Consider the following 22,527-nt stretch of genomic DNA (forward strand, 5'->3'; position numbering starts at 1 on the left):
TTTTTTTTTTTTTAAGAGTTTATATTATCTCAGGATACTCAGGAGACTACCTTTTGAAGGTTGTCCCCCACCTCCTAGTTTCAAAACAACAGGGAATTTTTTATCAGTGAAATAACTCCTCCTGCATTCTCCTTTTGAAGTTCAGCTATGATGTTTGCCTAGGACTGAGTTCATTCCAAGGGACTCGATTTAGAGGCATAGTCTCAAAGCATCCTGATATGTGGTCTTGAGGACAAATGGCATATGTTCTCGATCTTAAACATTTTGTGGAAAATATGACAATCTATGCATGTTTTATAGACCAGCTAGGACTGTCTTCAAGGAAGATGACATCAGGATTGAAAGGTAAACAAATCTGTGTTAATCTGAGGAAAGATAGAAATCATAGTTCTTTATAGGATTCTGTCCATCTCCACTTATCAGAAAAAAGTTTTCACAAAGTGATGTTTAAAAGAACCCTTTGGTCAGGGTTTTGGGGATGTTTGATATATGTTTTCTTTCCCTTCTCCCTCCCTTTCCCTCCTCTCCTCCTCCCCAACCTTTTCCCCTCCTTTGTAATGACCAGAATGAAAAATTATTCCTCCCCAGGAAAACAACACACACCACCACCACACAGTTACAACAGAAAATAATTTACCTGCCATCCAATATAACCAACTAACCTTGTAATAGCCACCTTCTGCACCTATTGGTACCTTCATTGTAATCACATCAAAATCATTAGATAACACGTATTTCCTGGAAGCCATTTCTTCAACAGAGAGTTTGTGTAGATTCACACCAGCTTCAACAAGAACATCCTTAAAGCTAGTTGCTCCAGTACAGAGTGCTTGAATATATTTTGGAACTGTCCAGATGATCGTTTTGTTAGCGTAATCCACACCATCTTAGGGACCAGAAAGGAAAACTGTCAGCTCATTACAGTAGTTACCAGACATTCCCTACATTTAAACATTGGGGTGAGGTACCATATTCCTTACCTACAGGACATGCCACAGCAGTATCCACCATCAGGATCATCCACTGCTGTTTGTAAAATGTACTTGATCTCACTGCAGAAAAAGTAATTCCCTGAGCCTGCAGGAACAGATCTGTTTAGACCTATATAATCTGACAACTTGTTGGGTTAGACTGAGTGTACCAACCTTTACCAGCTGAGTTTGTGCAGCATTATACGGTACTCGCAGCAGAATCCTGGTGTCTGTGGTGTTGAGTCCATAGCCAGCACTCCAGGCATCACTCACAAGCAGAGCCCTTTTCTCTTCTGGTTGATGAAACACTATTTGCCATATTGAGGCTTCTCCTGACTTAGCCTGCCCATAGAAATTCATTAACAGTTTAAACAAGCTGTTCAAAGTGACTTACTATATTGGATGATTTATGTATTGAACTACACAGAAATTTTGTTTATTTATTGCAAATACTACTGTGATACTTCTCAAGCTTTGCCCTGCTCAGCCTATCACATAGAGGAAGCTTTCCATATTGAAAGCAAACAGATATTGAACTGAAAAAAAAAGATACACCTCTTCCTGTATGGAGATAAGTTATGGGGAAAGAGATTAACTGCAATGCTACACTAAAAATATAGGGTCCAAGAAAAAAAGGCATTCTGGAGTTCATTCTTTGGCCATGGGTTCTTAGAATTTTTGTTGCGTACCCTTTTGCCTGGGGAAGGCCTGATTTTTAGGTTGTCTGAGAAATACATCCCTACTTCTTCCTTGGAGATAAGGCTTACAGGTTGCCTGTATTTCGAATATATATTAAAATCTCTATAACTTTGTAAAGAAGTTCTGCTCTTCCTACTTAAATGTAGTTTTTGAAAAGACAATTTATACTGTGTGGACATAGGATGGTTGTGTTGGAAGTAGTACTCGTTCTTATTAGGAAGAAAATCTGTAATTTTACCTCTGGAAAGGCAAGAGTCCAGTCTTCAGACTCTTCTTCAATTAAGTCCTTTACAGGCTGTGGAACATCCCTTCTGACAGAAACCTGAAGAAAAAAGTCACTCTTTTTCTTAGTGTCACCATCAACCCCCTTGTCTTGAACATCTCAAGTTTTTTTTTTTTTTTTTTAAGTACTTTCAGGACAGTAGGAGATTAAGAATAGAGACCAGCATTTCCCTAAGGGAAATCTTTCATTTCTCTCTTCAAGTCAAGAACTCATGATATTTTATTCCATAATAGTGTGTTATCCATAGTCGACTTCATTTCAGCTTTTTTTTTTTTTTAAGCATTCTCTAGTTTCAGCATTTTCACTTCCAGTTAGTGTCAGGGCTTCATTCTTACAAACATGTCTGCTTCAAAGAGGAATTGTTCTTTTTCTCTCTACAGTTCTTCCCAGAAAGTTCAGTAGGTGTGCTTTCTGAAGGAAGGTTTATTTGTTATCTCAACATTTGTTGAGATGCCATTCAACCTTAACCTTTTGAATATTATTTCACAACTTTACTGGCTATTAACACTATTCAGGTATCTATAAAAAAATAAATATATCACTAAGCTCAAGATGCTGCTGTAGCTTCACCAGTAAGTCTTTCATAGTGTGATATTCAAAGTCTGTTCCAATTCCCATTCCTAGCATTTAATCTGATTACAAAGATGAAGTCTTCCAGTGCTTACCTCCATGTAGTTAGTTTCACATAGTAACTCTCTCAGACTCCATGGGCCATAACGACAACTTGCACTTTTTAGGTGAATTGAAGCATTTTTCATATCAGGGGTATGAGATGCTTTGACTTGTATAGTTACTGTGAATGTGTCTTTCTGCATGGACATGGGAAACATTCGTTAGACACATTTTTCCTAGTAGGACATCAGCTATCCTTGTGATCTAACTTAAGAAATCCACCCATCAGACTTTGCACAGAAAAGCACCTCCATACTGTTATTGTTTTTTCCTTGGTTAACTAGCCTGTAAGAATCTATCTACATAACACAAAAATGTTTCTTATTCTTATCCAGTAGAAGGCACTTGCACTTCTAGGACACATATGTAATATGCTTCTTCATATGCTCATCTGTCCTATTCTGTAGGGCATTGAAGTGTCAATACCATGGTGTATTCTCAGATATCCGGAAACATTTGAAGAGAACTAAACATTCTGCTAGTAGATGTTCAAGATATTATGACCCCTCAGTTAATATCTGTCAATAATTTTTTTAATCTTTTGTATAAAGGTCATACACAGCATCAGTACTGTAAAAAAAAAAAAAAAAACAAAAAAACCAACTATATTAATTAGACTTACCTCCAAGTAAGAATGGCAGCTTAGTGCAGAAGCACGAAACTCAATGTTATTCCAGCTGCTGTAAGTTACTGTATAGCCACACTGTGATGCCAGGGCCTCATCTAGCTCCCAGGCTATGCCAGATTGATCTATAGGAAATTAGTTAAGATTAGTATTAATAAGTACGACTCCTGCTCTGCAAACTCCCCCAGCAGTCTTCCCTTGTCCCTAGAGTTCAGCTGGTCCAGGTTCTTTTATGGCCCAGCTGTATACCTTGAGGTCAAACTTAAGATAAAATTGCAAAGAGATAAAGCTATGTATCAAAATAAATAGAAAGATAAAGGTAAAGCTACAAACAGACTGTGACAGGAAACATAGCAACTGAAAGGCTAAGATGATAAATGACCAATATGGGAAGATGTGAAATCCTGAAGGATTGGGGAGGAAGCCCCAGTAAGTACAGACCAGACACAGATCAGTGTCAAAGCTGTCATGGGTGATTAATGATAACAACTCACAACACAGGGGCTTTAGTTCTGGGACTGGCATAAACTCACGTTTCTCTCTAATGCCTGGCTGGCCAATGGAGACCCTTTAGGAGTCTTATCAGGATGATAAGCACACTAAAGCTTAGCTTGAATTTAAACTACAAAATTATCATTGATTTTAAGCCCCAAATAATTGCTTTACATTTTCAAGCCATACATATCTCAATTGCAGAGTCTACTGATGTATGGGTGAAGGTTCTCAAACAGAAACATATATTAAGAGGGGTAAGACAAGTTTAACGTTCTAGGAAGATGGGTGCAGTACAGCAGATCATATCTAGTCAAACAACCAACATGAAGAGCTAGTTCAAAACTGAGTTTGCATTTTTATATCTTTATATCTGATTATGTTTATTGAGCAAAGTTAACTCATTTCACCCTTCAAGGGCACTCTGTGGTGTTTTTTCCACAGAAACACACCACTCATTGATTCTGTAGTCAGAGGCCCCAGATAATTTAATAATCCACTAGGCCCCTTAGTTACAAGCAAAGAAGTGGGGAATCATCTATGCAAAGCCAGTAGCGTAGCGTCAGCTTCAGCTTTTGTGCTTTCCAAATAGTATGTGTGGTTACTGGGGCATATTTTTACCAGGAGGGAAATCCACCAACATGTCTAACAACTACCATATCTTCCTACATTGTGCATTTTAGTTTGAGTGCAAAGACAGCCATGATTAGACTTGATAAAGCTAAGTTATAACTTAATAAAACTAAAGAATAGGTTAAACAGAAATAAAGACATTTTTAAAGATAATAATAACAATGAGGTGTAACATACTTCCAATAGCTCTATACATTTCATGAGATCCAGGGAATTCTAGTATAGAAAGACCTCAAAAGATTTTCAAGACATCACCTTGTGCAATTTTGTCTCCAAGATCTTCTTTATCTACTTACCAACAGCAGAAAAAGATAAGTATTTGTCCTCAAAGTATTCCACCCTCAGTGTTATACGCAAAAAGTTTTCCATGCACTCTGAACTCATGGGTCCTGTGTCAAAAAATGAGTAAGTTAAGAATTAACAGTAACATAAAGAGAAACCTGCAACTTCATATTCTGCTTCGTAAATAACAATACCATAATATTTATACTTCAGAATCTCTTGTCAAGGGATGTTAGAGAGTGCAAATACATAATATAAACATACAAAAAAATCCAGAAGCACTTCCAAGAGAAAATGTAGTAGTGTAATGACTGTAACCATGCCTGGCCAGCCACCAGCCAACATTACTACCTGTAGCAACAGAAACAGGATTGTGAAAGAGGTTCAAGAAGCCACTAAATTGGGTGGCCCAAACTGAACATCTTTATTAGAATAGAACAAAACAAGAAGAAAAAAAAAAAAAGAAAGAAATCCTCCTCTAAACTATTGAAAGGAAATGGAAAAATGATAATAACAACAATAATAACGAAGAAAAAAATTCTGTGTGAGGACAGTTCACAGCAGCTTTACCTGGTCTCCCATGGGTCCATGTTTCAGAAATAAATATTCCTGTCACTAAGAACCTGTATGAGAAAACACGGATTAACAGTAACTCCTACTGTAACAACAGCTTGCTAACTGATTTTTGCACTAGGAGTTCTAGTCCGGATGTTTCAGCTACAGATCTAGATTTGGAAACTGCAAAATGAGAATTCCTTGGTTACCACTGGAACGTTAGGCACAGTAAAGTAGAGAAGTTAACATATCTGATGCCTCTAGAAAGATAACAGCATCAATCACCATGAAATTCTCACCTCAGCACCAGACCCAGCTCCATTATGTATTTATTTGCCTGCACTGCTTTTCCCCTTAGAGCTACATAGAAATGCAAGCTTCCTTCATGAAATTTCTATAAAAAAATAAACCCTTTCTATCTTCTCAGAAATTTGGGTTATGGGGAAAGGCTGTCACCTTTATAGTGATGAAACCCATTTTCAGCTGTTTACCCTCCTAGCTACAAACTGATAATTCATGTCACCTGCTCATTTGTTTTACTGATTAAATCTGCACCTATCCACATCCCATCAGCTCCTGACCAGCAGGTGGCTGTTGTGTAAAGGGAGTAGGATAAATGGTGCTGTTCTGGTAAAGCATGTGGCAATTCATTGTTTCTGAGTTATCTTTGTTTCTCCATGTAGAGAAGTGTCTATGGTCTTCTCTGGAGAGCTGAAGTGTTTCACAGGCAGATGTGTGATCTGCAGCTTTAGAGCAAGTGGTGTAATAAGAAAGGAAGAAACCGTTGATGTTTGAGGTAATTGATTACAACTAATGTTGAAGGTGATATATACTGGAGACTGCTGGACATCTCAAACCAAGTGAAGAAGTGTCTGATTGGGTGGCCTGTGGGACTCTAGAACAGAAATGATCCTTGTTGGTCATGGCCAGCCTATTTCATAGAATCATTAGGGTTGGAAAAGACCTTCAAGATCATCTTGTCTAATAATCACCCTACTACCAGTGTCACCCACTAAACATTTCAGGAAAACTTTCTCAAAAACTGTGGAAAAGTAAGAGATCTGCCCTGGATACAAGCAGATCAGAGATAAAGACCCTGCTTTTGCTGCTTGTTGAATGTAGAGAGGTTACTCTGTGGCCCTAGGTCCAGATCAGTGATGGCTTCCCACCGTTATTAACATGGGTTAATACAATATACATTATTAACCTGGGTTATGCAACCATGTGTGATGCATGTGACCATCATACTCATGGAGCTGATGAGCTGAGATGCTCATGGCTAGACTGTAGTCAGGTCACTTAGTGAGTGAAGGTGTTGGTGTGATGTCTGTTTGCTTTTTCTGTAAATATTGAGCCGAGCATTGTTTGTATGTAGCTGTAGAAAATATAATAGCACAAAAAATAATAGATTCAATATTTTTTTTATTACTGTATATAACAAAGCGTGCAAAAATAGTATTCCTTGTCTTGATCATCATTTAGTGCAATTGTCAGTTATTCTGTGCCAATAGATCCTTAACACCAGAGACAGAGTTCCACCGTGGCAATTCTCATTTCTTCCCTTTCATGGCCAAAACATTGTTTTGGTTTCCCTGTTTCTTTGAGCAATATTTCCACATTTTCTTTCTGTGTTTTCTAACAACTTTACCAGGAATAATGAATTTTCACTTTGTGTGTATTGGTGCATGTCATCACTGAGTGGTCAGATATTCTAGTCTCTCTGTTATATATTTCATGTTTAGACTCTTTATATTGGGGATCTTTTTTGGCCTAGGCTTATGTATGTGACAATCTGGCTTTGCTCCTTCCTCTGCACACTCGAAGGCATATGAGAGTAGAGCTGAAGGAATTGTAGTTAACAACAATGTCCTGGAGAGGGAGCCTGACACCCTCCTATCGGGATGCTCTTGCCTGCTCTGCCAGCCAGCTGCACCTTTTCAACTTTTATTCAGTGTTTTTTCTTAAATCTAACAAATGTTACAACAAGGTCGTTTTAGGCAAACATATGCATTAATGCTGAAGTTATTTATTACAGCTAACCTTACTGTGTCACTCTGTCATCTTTAAAAAATTATATATATATATATATATATATAAAATTTATATATATAATATATATATTATATATATTTTATATATATATAATATATATATACACACATACAAAAAGTAAAAACAAAGTTTACTATGTTCATAGATACCTTTTTTTTTTTTTTAACCAAGAAGCAAGTTTTATCCTCAGCTAGCTTGTTTTCCCATTATTTCTTTTTGAAATACTTTTATCTGTTAAATTTTCAACTTTACATTTTGTTGTTGTTGTTTCTGAAAAGCACCGTTATTTATATAGAATCCACTATTGATTGTAATAATAAATAGAATGATGATCAGGAAGTCAGAGCTTCAGTATTGCATAACATACTGTATTTATTATTTCTGGATAGATGGCCATTAAAATTATGCCTACTTTCTCTGTGCAGTTAACATTTACATTACTACAAAAAGGTTATTACACTTTTCCAGAACTTGATTTTAAGTACCTCTAGGGAAGTACCTGAGATTTCCTCTAGACTGCATGGGCTCTACCTGACATTTAAACTAGATCTATGCTGTTGGCAAAACCATCACCTCAATTCTGTGTTAGGTGTCCAGATTGCTTATGCTTTTCTACCCTAAACAGTCTCTACTCATATTTCTCTTCAGCCTACCAATACTTACATGCATGTTGAGGTTATGGGGCAAAGCAGCATCCTGGTGGTGACTTGTTCAGTTTTTGCAGTTTGAGCAGGGTCATGGCAACTAACAACTACATGCTGAAGAGGAAGGAGAATTACAGTGGTCCTGCTAAAACTCAGCCTTATCACAGCAGTACTGAAAGCATTACCCGTTTAGTTTACCTGCATGGACACTGTCTGCATGTTTTCTTATTTTTCCACTTTTTACCAGGCAATTGTAGATTAATTCCTAGATACCTTAATTTTTCTGGCTTGTTTGTTTCTTTGTTTGAATTTCTTTTGTTATGTAGCATGTCTTGGACCATAATTATGACTCTGGGCAATAAAATAACACAAATTAATCCAAGGTTTATATAATTTATATATATTTATGTACAAGAAGGACATCGAGGTGCTTGAGTGAGTCCAGAGAAGGGTGACAAAGCTGGTGAGGGGTCTGGAGAACATGTTTTATGAAGAGCGGCTGAGGGAGCTGGGTTTGTTCAGCCTGGAGAAGAGGAGGCTCAGGGGTGACCTTACCGCTCTCTATAGGTACCTCAAGGGAGGCTGTAGCGAGGTGGGGGTTGGTCTGTTCTTCCACGTGCCTGGTGACAGGACGAGGGGGAATGGACTAAAGTTGCACCAGGGGAGTTTCAGGTTGGATATTAGGAAGACCTTCTTTACCAAAAGGGTTGTTAGGCATTGGAACAGGCTGCCCAGGGAAGTGGTGGAGTCACCATCCCTGGAGGTCTTTAAAAGATGTTTAGATGTTGAACTTAGCAATATGGTTTAGTGGAGGACTTGTTAGTGTTAGGTCAGAGGTTGGACTTGATGATCTTGAGGTCTCTTCCAACCTAGACGATTCTGTGATTCTGTGATTTATAGTCAAACCAAAGTTATCAACTGACTTAAGTAAAAAGCAAGAAGTTGTTTTTCTGTCACAGTTCTAATTTCTAAAGAATTTTGAAATCAGTAAGACTTTACTCAAACTCTATGGCCAAAAATGCCAAGGATGACAAAATTTTCCTTCTGGACTTTTTATTTGCATTAGGGTAAGAAGAGGAAGAAATGATGTAGTATTTGACACACTTTCATGGCTAACAGTTGTGTGGATGTATGTGCTCTTTAATTTACTAGGATCAGCATGTCTGCATATTTCCAGTTTTTTGTCTGGTAACTGATAGTTCTCCCACAACAAGTAGCAACTGAGTCGTAGGGTCAGATCATGTAGAGTCGTTACCATTGTATTAGGGAAAAAAAAGGAAGTCTGCACAATCTAGTACGGCTATATCTAAACATTAAAAACTATTTTGCATATTTTGAAGGCAAAACTGCATGAGAAATGAAATTCAAGTCACAGTGCTTCTCAGATTAAGTGATAGATAACTCATTGTTAATAGGAAGAATAAAACTGAGAGAGATTTTGCAGTCGCACCCTTGTAAAGTGACCCTTGTAAAATGCCCACTGGAAAATTTATTATTCATTTTCTTCGCAGGGTTGCAATACAGAATAATAGTTATTAAATGAACTATCCTATCTGTCTCACTCTATATCCTCCTTCTCCCATGAATCTGTTCCTAGACAGTATGTTTATATGCTCAACTAATTCAAATATTTTCCAAGAAAAATAAACAAATAAATAAATGGGAAGACAGAAAACACACACTTTATCTGTAAGCAATATCTACAAGAACAGACACATTAGATAGAATGAAGCCATTAACTAGAACTCAGCAACTTAGTCTGGGCTGTCTCTGCTGCAAGATATGACTCCTCTGGGGATAAGAATGATTTCCTAAATAATCACCGACTTGATTTTCAGCTAGGTACAGTCCTGCTCTCGGAGTACAGTACAGCTAAGATCCCTGGAGAGTCAGAAAACCATCTGTCTTAGAGATGGGTGGCATGGGTGGCTTCCCTGGGGCTCTCCCATATTTAGGGGCAGTAATTATTTTCATTTTAACTTGCAACTCACAGATAAAATTGGGGACCAACAGGTTTAAGAGGACAAATGTCCTGAGCTAAGGTTTTTTTTAAGTCATGCTATGACAGTTCTTTCTTCTCTGAATAGGGTACAGAAGGAGACTTGAGGCAAGCCTCCCCACAAGGAGTGTCAACCATGAGCATACTGAGTTGTGAAGTACATGGTGGTTTGCACACAAAGCACACACGAGGCCATGCTTCCACCCCATCTTCTTTCTGTTTGTGCTTTCTGTGTTATCTCCTTCAATGTGGTGTTTCAAGGGCAGTGGAAGCCCTCTTCTGAACCAGGACCATAACCTATGGAGTTAGTTATGAGATTTCCTATAATTAGGAGTACCATTTTGAAAGTTTGGCTGCATCAACTTGGCTCAATAAAACTAAGACAAACTAAGCCAAAGAGTTACACCAGGAAGTAATCTGGCCCTTAAAGTCCAGTTAGAATTTCAGAGTAGGAATTTATATGCAGTGGAGAACAATCTGTGGAAATATCTGGAACCAAATGCAAAGCAATTTAGATTACTGTGATAGTACAAAAGCGCTTTGTGTAGACAATTTAAGACATCTGCCCATGGTCCAGACATCTGTGTGCAATGAATACCATTTTTGAGCTAGCTCTTTATTTGTCATTCCATAATGTCCATTAATAATTGCTGCCCCTGTACAACCCTGTCTTTGTCTATATGTTGTTATATATGGATACTTGATGTCTGTAATAAACAAGGAAAGAATTACTTGTTCTTAAATTGAAAATACAATCTGTGATCTAGTTCTGTTTCAAATATATACAAGAGATTTTAGTCTTCACTCCCATTCTTTTCCTTTGTCTGTATTTGAAGTTGCTGTTGTACATTTATATCCCTCAAAGTAATGGACACACAAAGTAGATCCTGCCATGCAGATAGGTCACACAGATATAATCTTCTTGTATTTTCAGCTCATCTTTAGTTTCAGTGATGTTTCCTGTGATCCTGAAGAACCTGACCAGGACTATGGTCAGAAGCCATGCTTCTTCTCTTCCTACAGGCATACAGACCACTTTTCTTTGGCCACTTCAAACATTTCTCTGGTTTTATAGTCACTATTTTACTCATTTGTAATCCTATATGTTCTCTTATTTATGTAAAGTGTACAATATCCTACAACATCTTTTATTTATCTGAAAGTAAGTCTTCAGTGTTATAAGGAAGAGGAAATTTTCTTTGGTGCAAGTCCATGCACCAGTCCAAATTAGAATATGTAGCAACAGAAATAGCAAGTGAAAATGCCATGTAATCTCCAGCAAATAAACAGATTTTTTTCTGTCTGTTAAGTAATTCCATATTCCAATAGTCTTATTAGCAGTCCAAATGAAGTGATATAGAACCAAGAGAAGAATGATCTTTGCAGGCATCCTTATAACTAATTTGTAAATCTAATTGTAATTTATTTAAATACGGTTCTATACTTGTTTATTGACATCTCAACATTTTTTGTGTTGTAGTCTTGAATGGATAACTTTTTCGTATTTGATTTCAGTGACCTATGGAGAAGGTTCTCCAAACTTGGAAGAAGAAGTTCTCTGTGTTCCCAGCACATTGTAAACATTGAAGCTTATTTTTTTATTGTTATTGATTGGTTTATTTAGAAATTTGGAAATGTATTCAATTGCACCAGTGTTTATCTATTTTGCTCTGCAGGTAGAACTTCTTATTGCCTCTGGGGAAGAAGATAGGTTCAAATTCAGATGACACATCTCTATCCAGAACTGGCAGGCATCCAATGTTAAGTTAAAGGTCTCACAGCACTTTTCATAATGGCTTGGGGACAGCCCTGTTTTTTTGCCAGAAATAATGTCTTTTGCGGAAACAGATTCTAACCATAAAGAGTCCAGTGATCTTTACTTAGGACCATGAAAGATATGCAGATGGTCACTTGGTATATCCCCATTTTGTGTGATGAATTGTGTGAATAAATACCAATCAGTCTCTCATAGATTAGGAATGTCTACTTCAAATTTTCAAATGTTTTTGGAAGTCTCGTAAAACATGCATCTGTGTCTTCCATTCATAAAACAGGGTTAATAATGCTTCATAGAAGTGTTAGGCAAGATACAAAAAAAATAATTGTAAATTGCTCATACACTACAGAAGATGGAAGATCATGGAAGATTACTTGTGCTTTACCGTAGCTGCATTATTTTAAATATAATCAGTCTGTATTTATATAGCCTTTGGTAACTGCAGGGAGAATTGGCCCTAGATTAAGTATTTTACAAAGAAGACAAACTTATGGCATAAGTAGATACTGCTAACATCTTTTTGGTGTTTCAGGACAAGATTAGTATCACATGTCCAATTATCTTTGTATATGTTCTACCTGTAATTTCATTCATTAGATTGCAGAATGTATGCAAAATCAGAGGTTCTTGTGGAGTTCAGGGGTTCTTTTAGTGTAGCTTAGTTAGAAAAGTTATTTAACAGCTTTCAGATTAGGCTATGGTTTGACTATGCGTTGCTCACAGGGGCAACATTGCCTCTATGTCTTCCCAGTTCTGGGTGAACTTTAGTGTCCTCATGCTGCAAGGTGCTGCCTCCACAGGAGCATCATTTCAACTATTTATGGGATAATGTCATGGAATGAATAACTGCACCACCATTAGAAAGAAACATATATGTTTACAGTTCTTAATTAGTGCTGGCACAACCATACACAAGGAGAGGAGGTGGGCTGTTTTGACATGGGGGAGGGATCATGTATGGAGAAGACATATTGCTACTTTCAACAGATTGTCAGACAATGCATTTCAGCACAATAGATGTTTTGACCAGTTACTTCAGTTACTTCCAGTTACTGCAGAGAGGCAGGCTCTGGCAGCCTTGAAGAGTACAGAGTGTGGTTTACACCTTTCTCAAACTTAGGCAACATGGGTGCAGTCAGAATGCTTACATGAGATACTTATAAATTGTGATTTGAGCATGGCATGCAACTGTGAGAGGGGCCTGAAAATTATGGTTTAGATTTTTCATATCGTTGCATGTTCATAAAATAGCTATGTTACTGTGCCGAAATTGCAGGTCCATTTGCAAACCTAACTTTCTGATATTACCCAGCACAAGCAAGACTATCAAGAGAGTCCTGAGTCCTGACTCTAACAGCAGGTGAAAAGCAAGTGGAAGAGTTGTCAAATAGCGGCTTGACTTTTTTTTTTGTTTTTTTTTTTTTTTTTTTTTTGTTATGGTGCAATTGCCATACCATAAGCAACATATGCTATTCCAGAATTTAGACATATTATAGACAGGACTACTATGGCTTGAGAATAAAACTGTGGTAAACTTAGTAATAAGTTTTTATTTTACGTAAGTTGAAGGGATTGTTATTTTTATGTTCCAATGTTATTTTTAAATTAAAGAGCAGCACTCTAACATAGAAGCACTGTATAGAAGTACAGATGAAGCTCTTAAAACTATTTGTCAGCCTGATAATGCTACAGCTTAGTCCACAGGATGTCCCAGGACTGCTTTTAGAGCTCCTCCATGTAGCGAGTGAATCCTGTAAAGCAGTTTGCTTTAAAGTCCTTTGCAGTCTCTTTAAAGCACAGGACTGGAAATCAACAGTGATGTTAAGTTGATTTTCTTTTGAGAAAGCACTATGAGCTTTGAATGTCTTCGGCTCCTTAAGACAATGACTGTTGTTTTTTCCTCTTGCAAGGCAAAGAACAGTGGCTGGTGTTCAAGGAAGTATTAATAAAGTAACAGATTCTGCTGCAACTACTTTAACTCATATATCTGGAAAAATCTGAGTGTTATAAGGATCATCCAGCAAATATACCTTTAGGGGTCAAAGATATCAGGTTTTGGTACTGTGTTAGAAATTTCATAATTCTTCCAGATATGTATTTTACCAGGTCCTGTACATTTATTTCATTTGTACAAAGAGATGTTACAGTGCCATTAAACCTAAACTCGCTGTGGATTTCATATATCTTTCCATTAAGCAATCAGGTTGCTCCACAGCTGATTTATAATTGGCCCATCTGTTTTTACTTTGGTAATCCCTGCTTCATCAGATGCACTGCTTGCATCTGTGTTCATCTAGTATTTCTACATTCAAACTGGACATGTAAATAGATGTTTGTCTCTAAAGGAAGCAGGTCTTAAAGCATCAGATTCTAATCACTGTCAGAAAATAGAGATAGTATTAAAAGGGTTTATGATCAGGATAACTATTCACAGCTTCTTTTATGCAAATGTTAAATGTTACTATTTTGATTTAGTTGATTTCCACATTTGCTTGCAGCAGTGTCCTGAAAATCTCAGGTCTGGGAAGAAGTTTATGAGTCCATAAATCCATGTACTTTCTCTCCCACTATAACAGGCAATCCTCTATACGATCATTTTCATGAAGTGATTAAAACCTACTCCAAAACAATCCCATTTTTGCTCATCAGACTCCCCAGTGAGAGAATGTTCCAGATCTTTATTTCTTATATGTTTGGGGATGTTCTAATTTTTATCCAGATTGTGTTCTTGAGCAGTTTATATTGATTTGTTCTTGTACCAGTACAGCTCTTGAACCTAAATTATTCTTATTTGTTGATTTTATTCCTCATTTTTAAAGAGAGAAAGCATTCTCACTATTACTCTTCATTTTATAGAGTGAAGCAACTGAGTCTTTCTCGTGCCATCTATTAGGCTTGACTTTCCACTCCTGTGAACATTCAAATAACATCTATTCCAGTTTGACGTATTTTTATGTAATATGGGTTATCAGAGCTGAATACAGATGAGGTTTCACTGGAATATATATGGTGATGCAAGTGCTTCTCTATTTCTACTGAAAATATTGTGGTTATTTTTTTATGACCATGTTCTGCTGATGGCTCATCATCATGCTGTGACCAATTATTATGATGATCTCTCTCTATTCTTACTACTGATAACTATGAGCAGGTGGATTCAACACAAGGCTTATCTCCTTGGTGCATCTGAACTGTTGGATGTGAAATGGCTCCCAACTTTAAGCAGCATAAAACTTTATCATGTTATGCCCTGTTAATACAACTATATGAAATAGAGTTTGCTTGCATCCAAAAAACTTCAGGAAAAGGCAGAAAAGCTCCACAAAAAGGTACATTCAGCGTGAAAAGTAAGCCAGTTACGTACTTTTAACCATCACCACAGCCTATGTCCTACTTAATAATTTATCTTGGTCACTGGACCTGAGATTAGTTCTAAGATGGGTTTTCAAAGATCTTAATGTTTTGGACTCAGACAGATTTTGGGGTAGAGATTCCCAAGTATAATAATGCAACAGAGAATATTGCTCTTTGACAAATAAAATAAAATTACAGAACAAACAAAAAAGTCTATGGCAAAACTATGATTTACAGTTAACAGCAAAACAGGGTAAAATGCTCTATTTCATCCACTCTCTTAATTCAGGGTCTACATTTTTACTTAGTTTATAGATGTATTAATGAGGATGGTCATAAATTATTTCAAAAGCACAGCAAACATCCTTTTCCAACATCGATGTTTCTTTTTGGTTGCATCATCACTGGAATGGGTTAGTGTCTCACCTTCAATGGACTGTGCAATTATTTTAGTGGTGTAATTTTGGTCAGTACCTTCTCAATAACTGTTAAATCATAAAACAACAACAACAACAAAAACAACAAAATATCACGTAAATATCCCATCTTAACCACAGAGAGGTTTTCATATACTTTAATAACACATTAAAACAATTTTAGCTTTTTAGCCTGCTAGGCTGAAGTTTTTCCTGTAGTCAATCAGATGAGACAAGCCTCCCTGAAAAGCAATTCCTCTGATCAAATATGTGTTTGTGATCAAATTCTAAGCTTTTAGTGCCTTTTTTTTTTTTTTTTCCCCAAACACATTAAGTAAACACAGGATAGTAATGAAGAAGTAGTAGTTGTTTCATACAATCCAAAGATTTTATTTGGCTGACCCAGACCCACAATAATTATACAGCTGCCTTCATTATTCATTAGAAGAACATGGTGGAATGCTTTCAGATGTAAATACCCTTACATCTCAATAATCTGAGCTATATGCCTATATAGCAATATTGATTCCTGGCCTTAAGTGTTGAAGAAAATCTTTGCAATTCTATCTTTCACCCACACAGCTGGTGAATGATGGCCAGACAGAGAAATGGACATTTAAAGGACTTCAGAAGTGATCAGAAATGTAAAATAAGGACAAATCCCCAAAAGGTAAGAAAGTTGAAATAGAAGAGAAAAACTATTATAGATTTGAAAAGAAATAGAAGAAAAGGTTTAAAATATCAGATAAGGAAACGGAAACACCACTATAACTTTCATATTGTTCCATTCATTTTAGTATTACCTCAGCTTCCAAACTCTGATTTTCAGTTTCTTCTCTCTATAGACCTGTCTGTATTATCCAATCTTTAGGAATTTTTTCCTTTGTACTTGATTGTATCACATCTACCAAAATGAAGTTATGTGCCTAGACTGAGACTCCTAAGGGACTGCCTTAGTAACACTGAATAACAATACAGTTGAAAACCAAGAAAGACAGTGAAGGAGAAATAAAGAAGGAAAGAGAAAGAATATTGAAGAGAAAAGGCCCCAGTGTCCTTTTATTAATATAGAATCATAAAATAATTAAGGTTGGAAGAGATCTCCAAGATCATCTCGTCCAACTGTCCCCCTACCGCCAATATCACCCACTAAACCATGTCCCTAAGCACCACTTTCAAACGTTCCTTAAACACCCCCAGAGACGAAGCTCATCACTTCCCTGGGTAACCTGGTTTGTTTCATCTTCCTAAGGAAAAACAAAAAACAAACAAACAAAAAAAACAATCAGAAACAGCAATTAAAAAACAAAACAAAACAAAACAAAAAAACAGAAACAACAATAAAATCCCAACCCCAAAAATAGCAACAAAAACAAACAGAAAATACCACTGCCACTGCCCAAATAAAACAACAACCCCCAAACCCTCTATAAACCTGTAGGAGAAATAAAAGATTGCATATGGTCCTTCACCATTCTTAACATGTGTTTCTCTCACTGGTAGATCCCATCTTCTTTTATCTCTATAGCTATTCTTTCACACTATTCCTTTAAGAAAGGAAAAATATTGTAAAGCCCAGTGAATTTCTTGTTAAGCAAAAAATCAGTTATGACAAGCAAGCCAGATTATATATCCAGTGTGTAATTTCTGTATTAGTAGCCTGTGTAATGATAGCTTCTGCATTCAACATTTCCACGAGTTGTCATTTATATATTGTGCTGTCATGGTCCTACTTTTGACCTATTCTACTGGATGTCACATTGTAATTTCAGATTAGGTTGAGTTAGGAACAGTACCAGCAACTTCCTATCTATCTCAGTGAATTCAGTAACTTGGAGTTCATCACCTTTTATTAAACAAGCTTCTGCATTAATATGTTTTCAGAATAAATGGAAGACATACTTTCCACAAATGCAAGATGCTCCATGCACACATACCTTTGACTTGTCTACCTAAGGAATATGCCAATAACCCAGTAACCAGTGAATAACTTGCATAGATGAATTTCTGCTTGATTGAAGGTCTGGGATTCTTCATATATTCCTAGAAACAATTACAGATGCTTTTAAATTCAAATACTAGCAGTATTCTCCTCTGAGTTTACTAGCAAACTCAGCACTAAAACAAACAAACAAAAAACCAAAAACTCACAAAAAAAAAAAAAAAGTAAAAACTCTTGAGCTCCAAATTCTGCTTCTGCAGCAGATGTAACTTTTCATCCAGTCACAGTTTAACAAACCCTTTAAAATATCTTTTTGGAAATACTTCCTCATCTTGGAAATATGCAATTTAGTGGTTTGAAAGTTCTGTGTTGTACTATATGAAGATACTTTCTCTAGCTAAATAAGGAGGAACTCCACACATTTATGAAGAAAGTTTGTCTGCCTGAACTCAATAGCAAACGTAATAAATACATACCAATTTACTTAATTCAAAGGATCATAGTCCCCAGACTGAAGCCACAAACACAAGTATAGAAATGCTCTTTTCCTAATCTACCTCTCACTTGTGACAATGTAAAAACATGATCTTATAGAAGTAGTTCCTCTGATTTTTGTGGGTGGGAGGACAAAAACTATGTGGAGTGGTGCAAACCACAAGTAAAACTGAACTGAAGGAAACAATTTGCATCCAGCCAGAAACCTGAAATCCTGCACTCAAAAACGTGTAAGTCAATGGGAAAGTGAAAAGTTGTGATTCATAGGGGTTCTTCTGCAGCAAGTGACAATTTCCTGTGCTGACTGGTGTGGTGGCTGTGGCTGTGCATCAGCAAGTGCTGCAGGGTGTGGAAGAAACATCACAGTCCCTGTCCCACGTGTCCCCTTGGAGGCTGGAGCAGAGTGGGTAGGATTGTAGTGAGCAGAACAGATCAAATTCAGCTCTTGCTGACAGAGGAATTGCCATTGTAATTTATTTTTTTTCTCCCCAAGAAAGTACCTAAGGCAGAGTGACTCCTACTTTGTCCCACAGCTGTGCAGTTTAAATTATGAGCATTTGTGAAGGAAGAACATTGAGCCCATTTGCCTTTAATAGGGTCCCACTGGTGTAAGTGTTGACAGAATTTGGTTGAATGAAGGCAATTCAGGGAAGAAAACAAATAGGGGAAAAAATGGCCAGCCCCTAGGGATGGCAGAATTACATAAACACCACAAACCCCTGCACAACAGTGCTCAAGGCATTGCTGTTTCCAGTTCAGATTAGCCAGTGGCAGCCTGACTGTGAACAGGATCACTGCATGCTTTAGAGAGCCATAAAAAAGATGTAAGCCATTTTACAGGGGTCACAATTGCTTCCAGTGTGCAACCATATGTTCACTAGTGCAAACTTTTCACTCCATTCCCCCCACTGGTGAAAGTCTTCTCATCTTAATAAGGATTTAAAACAACAGTTAACTTATTACCAGTACTTATTAAGTTAACTTAATAATTAATAAGTTAACTTAAGTTAACTTATTACCAGTAGCTTTGAAGGAGTTAAAACTTGTAAAATCTAGCCTGGGCACTTTAGAATGATTTGTTTCAGAATACAAATCTTTCTGTTTGACCGTTGGCTAGATTACAAGATAATGTGGGCCAGCTTTATATATGCCACTTATCCTAGCAGTTTTCATCATACAATCCTTTTAAGCAAGAAAACAACAATTAACCCCGTTTTCCAATATTATAAACCTCTGCAGAGCAACAACGATGACAGTGTTAACAGCCTGGATTTCCCTCCGTCTCTTTTCCTCATTGCTAGCAGTTGAGTTCATGCCCACCACCACCATCAGCTGCCAATAAATTTCCCTGCATCAGGAAACTAGAAATGACCTCTCTCCTTTTCCAGATGAGCAAGACAAACAAATTCCAGGGCATGTTTTCAAATGAAGATGCAGAAACCTGCCAAAAACCTCAAATCAGCCCTCTATGTAACAGCATGATCAGAGTTTAGGGGAGTTGCCGTGGTTTAGTGGAAGCACATGAAAAAACTTCTCTGTAAGGGAAGATGCTCCTTCAGACAGATCAGTGCTCAAGCACTGTTTATGTGGAAATAAGCCATGATGCATCAAATACAAAAATAAATGTGATTCCTTAGTCTTGTGATGCTTCTTGATGCAGATGAAGAAGAGAAGATGTCTGGATCTGCAGAACACTGGGAGGAGAGAATTGACATTTCTAGATGTGCTGCCCCCAGGGGCTGGGCCTGTCATCCAGAAAAGAGCAGTGCAAGATCATGCTGATGTAAGGAGCTGCAACTTATGGCAATGCAGGTTCAGGCTTGGCAGGCTGGGTGAGATGCCAAGGCAGCACATTTCTGCCCTCTGTGGTGGGCAGACCAAAACCATGAGAGGTATCCAATGGCTACAATGGTGGCTAAGGGCAGGGATCACCAGGACTGTAGACCTGAACAATGAGCCCACCACATCCCCCTTTACTATCACAGATCTCAGCAGGTGTTAGATGCCCCTGCTGCCCAGAGAGCAGCTGGTCCCCTTCCTGGGCAGTTTCTAGCATCTTACCTGTGATGACTCAGGTTTTATAACCATCTGATGGGCTGCTGTGCTGCAGTATCATTTCAAAAGTCAGTGACAGTATTTCTGCACAATCTTTCAAATTTTATGCTGAGATCTCTAAATGATCCACTGAGATGACCTCATTTGCCTTCAAGAAGAATTCCATTCATATTCTTGTATTTGGATAGTTCTGAGAAAGTCACTAAGCACTCAGCCCCTTAATTTCTTGCAAACTTTCTGTAACTAAATGTAATTCTGTGCAGGTCATTGCTTTTGATCTTAATATACTGCTGGTGAATTAGGTTTTTCAAAAAACAAAACAAAACAAAAAAAACAACCAAACAAACAAAAAAAAACAACATATAGCAGAAATGCAGATTGCTGTGCATAGCACTGACGGGTTCATATAATTTCTGGGCAAGCCATATTCTGCGGTGATTAAAGCTTCTCTGATTAATGGAACAGGAAGATGATAAACAAGTTTTTATTAATGCAAATATATACCATGACATGGAAGAAAAAGAACCCTTTCTGCACAGCAATAGCAACTTAAGAGAACACCAGAAAACACAACCAGAGAAAAATACATTGTCTTAGGATCCCCACTCTCCTCAGTCTTCACAGCTCAGGGCACTTGTAAGACTTCAAAATTATCACCAGGAACACAATAACATGGTGAGTATTTATGTTCACTTGACAGCAAGAGGTTATTCTTGAACAACCTTGTTAAATTGAATTCTTTGGCTTAAAACATTTAAAACATGTAATGAATTCTAAAAAAAAAAAAAAAAAAAAAGGAAAAAAAATGTGTTTGCCATAATCACATTATTATTATTATTATTATTATTTAATTTTAAAGAGGGACTAATTAAAAAAAAAAAAAAAAGCAAAACAAAACAAACATATGGAGTTTTTTTTTTTTTTTTACCCCAAATCCTGAAGTAGGTTATGGTAATGTTGACGTCTTCAAGGTTCTTTTTAATGAAAAGTTAGGAAAAGTTTATGAAAAGTACAGAAAGTGAAGGCACAATCTCCTCAATCCAAGGAACACTGGTGGGGTTGCCCAAATATTCTGTTGTGTATGGTCCGAGCTGGCCTGACTTCTTGTTACGCTTTGGCTTTCACTAAGGCAGAAATGAGACCGAACACAGATTTGGGGACAGGACACCAAGAGAAACCCCTGCAAAACCTTGAGGCGAAGCCACCCATTCTCCCCTTGAGCACATCGGTGGCAGCAAATCGATAGCAGATCGATGCCGTTTGCGCTGTCGGGGTGCTGTCAGCACCATCGGTGCCCAAAAGCAGGAAGGTGGGAGCCCCGCAGCCCATACTGGAGGGATTCCAGGGGCAGCCTCGGCGTTGTCCCCTTTGCCGTACTGGCTGCCCCTCTCCCCGCTCCTGGGCTGTGGGAGCGGGGGGCACTGCTCGGTATGTGGCACGGGCAGGTCCCCACGCGTGCCTCAGGGACGGGACCCCACGGGTGCGGTGTGGCACACGGGGAAAAAGCAGGAGCTCTCTGGGTGCAAAGCAGGACCCCCCGATCTCAGTGCGGGATCTCCCAGTCTCAATGCGGGACCCCTGGGCCTCAGTGCGGGACTCCTGGGGTGCTGTGCGAGACCCCCTGGTCTCAGTGTAGACCCCCCAGCCTCAGTTCGGGACCCCCCCGGCCTCAATTTATGTCCCCCGCTCTCAGTGCTGCCCCCCCCACCCCGGGACCCCCGTAGCCGGCAGCAGCGCGGCTCCAGCTGCCCCGCCGGGAAGGTGCCGGTCCCTTTGCGGCTCCCGGACGGGAACCGGACTCCGGAGGGGGGGGCTGGGGGGTGCCTGGGGCCGGGGTGGGGACTCGCCTGATCCCGCCCGCTGCCGCCTCCCTTCCCCTCCCACCGCCCGCTGCGCGGAGCCCGGCGGAGCCCGGCGGGGCAGGCAGAGGAGCCGGGCAGCTCCAGGTAGGCAGCATGGCACGGCTCCGCACGGCTCCACACGGCACGGCACGGCATGGCATGGCACAGCATGGCATGGCATGGCATGGCATGGCATGGCATGGCACAGATCAGTGCCGGAGGTGCGACGGGTTCTCCTTGCGCTTTGCGGGGCAAACAGCCGGGGGAGGAGAAGGAGGAGGAGGATGATGAGGAGGAATGCTGCAGCTTGGTACTGGGGAGCCCCGGCTCCTCCGAAGTCACTCCCGGAGCAATCCGTGCCCCCCAAAAGAAGCAGCCCCGGAGGTGGGGACCACTCTGGAGCCGCGGAGGGGACGAGGCGATGCCGGGGCGGCCGCGTGTTTCCTCGCCGACTTCTCCGCGGGTGCTTCCTAATGGCTTGAGAGGGAGCGGATCAATAGAGATGGCTCTGCGTCCCTTTCGCATTGCAGAGCTCTGCCTTGCCTTTTAAAAACACATTTAGATAAAAAAGTAAACTCTCTTGGAGGAGCCCTAAATCACTGCGGTAGCCACTGTGGGTACAGAAAGGCGAGAGAAGTGGCTTCTCACTGCGTGGCTGGTTTAAAGCAGACTTAGTAAGTTGGAGATAGTTTCCCTGGTTTTAGATCCAAGGGAATTTTGAAGGGCCTTTCTCTTATAAT

General features: G+C 38.9%; 1 protein-coding gene across 1 annotated transcript in view; it reads right to left on the minus strand.

Moving 5' to 3' along the window:
• The window catches only part of LOC311208054 (uncharacterized protein), a gene marked incomplete at both ends in the record, with an annotated part of 33,579 nt that extends 11,636 nt beyond the window's left edge, over positions 1–21,943 (minus strand). Inside the window, 9 exons of the mRNA XM_084284472.1 lie at positions 663–886; positions 981–1,077; positions 1,146–1,313; positions 1,909–1,992; positions 2,619–2,762; positions 3,248–3,375; positions 4,672–4,764; positions 5,228–5,280; positions 21,831–21,943. Of these exons, the coding sequence (XP_084140598.1) occupies positions 663–886; positions 981–1,077; positions 1,146–1,313; positions 1,909–1,992; positions 2,619–2,762; positions 3,248–3,375; positions 4,672–4,764; positions 5,228–5,280; positions 21,831–21,943 (1,104 nt within the window). The remainder of the gene's footprint in view (positions 1–662; positions 887–980; positions 1,078–1,145; positions 1,314–1,908; positions 1,993–2,618; positions 2,763–3,247; positions 3,376–4,671; positions 4,765–5,227; positions 5,281–21,830) is intronic.
• Positions 21,944–22,527: the final 584 nt, after the last annotated feature.

The sequence above is a fragment of the Netta rufina genome (assembly GCF_964035555.1).
Source record: "Netta rufina genome assembly, chromosome: 3".
Taxonomy (NCBI): domain Eukaryota; kingdom Metazoa; phylum Chordata; class Aves; order Anseriformes; family Anatidae; genus Netta; species Netta rufina.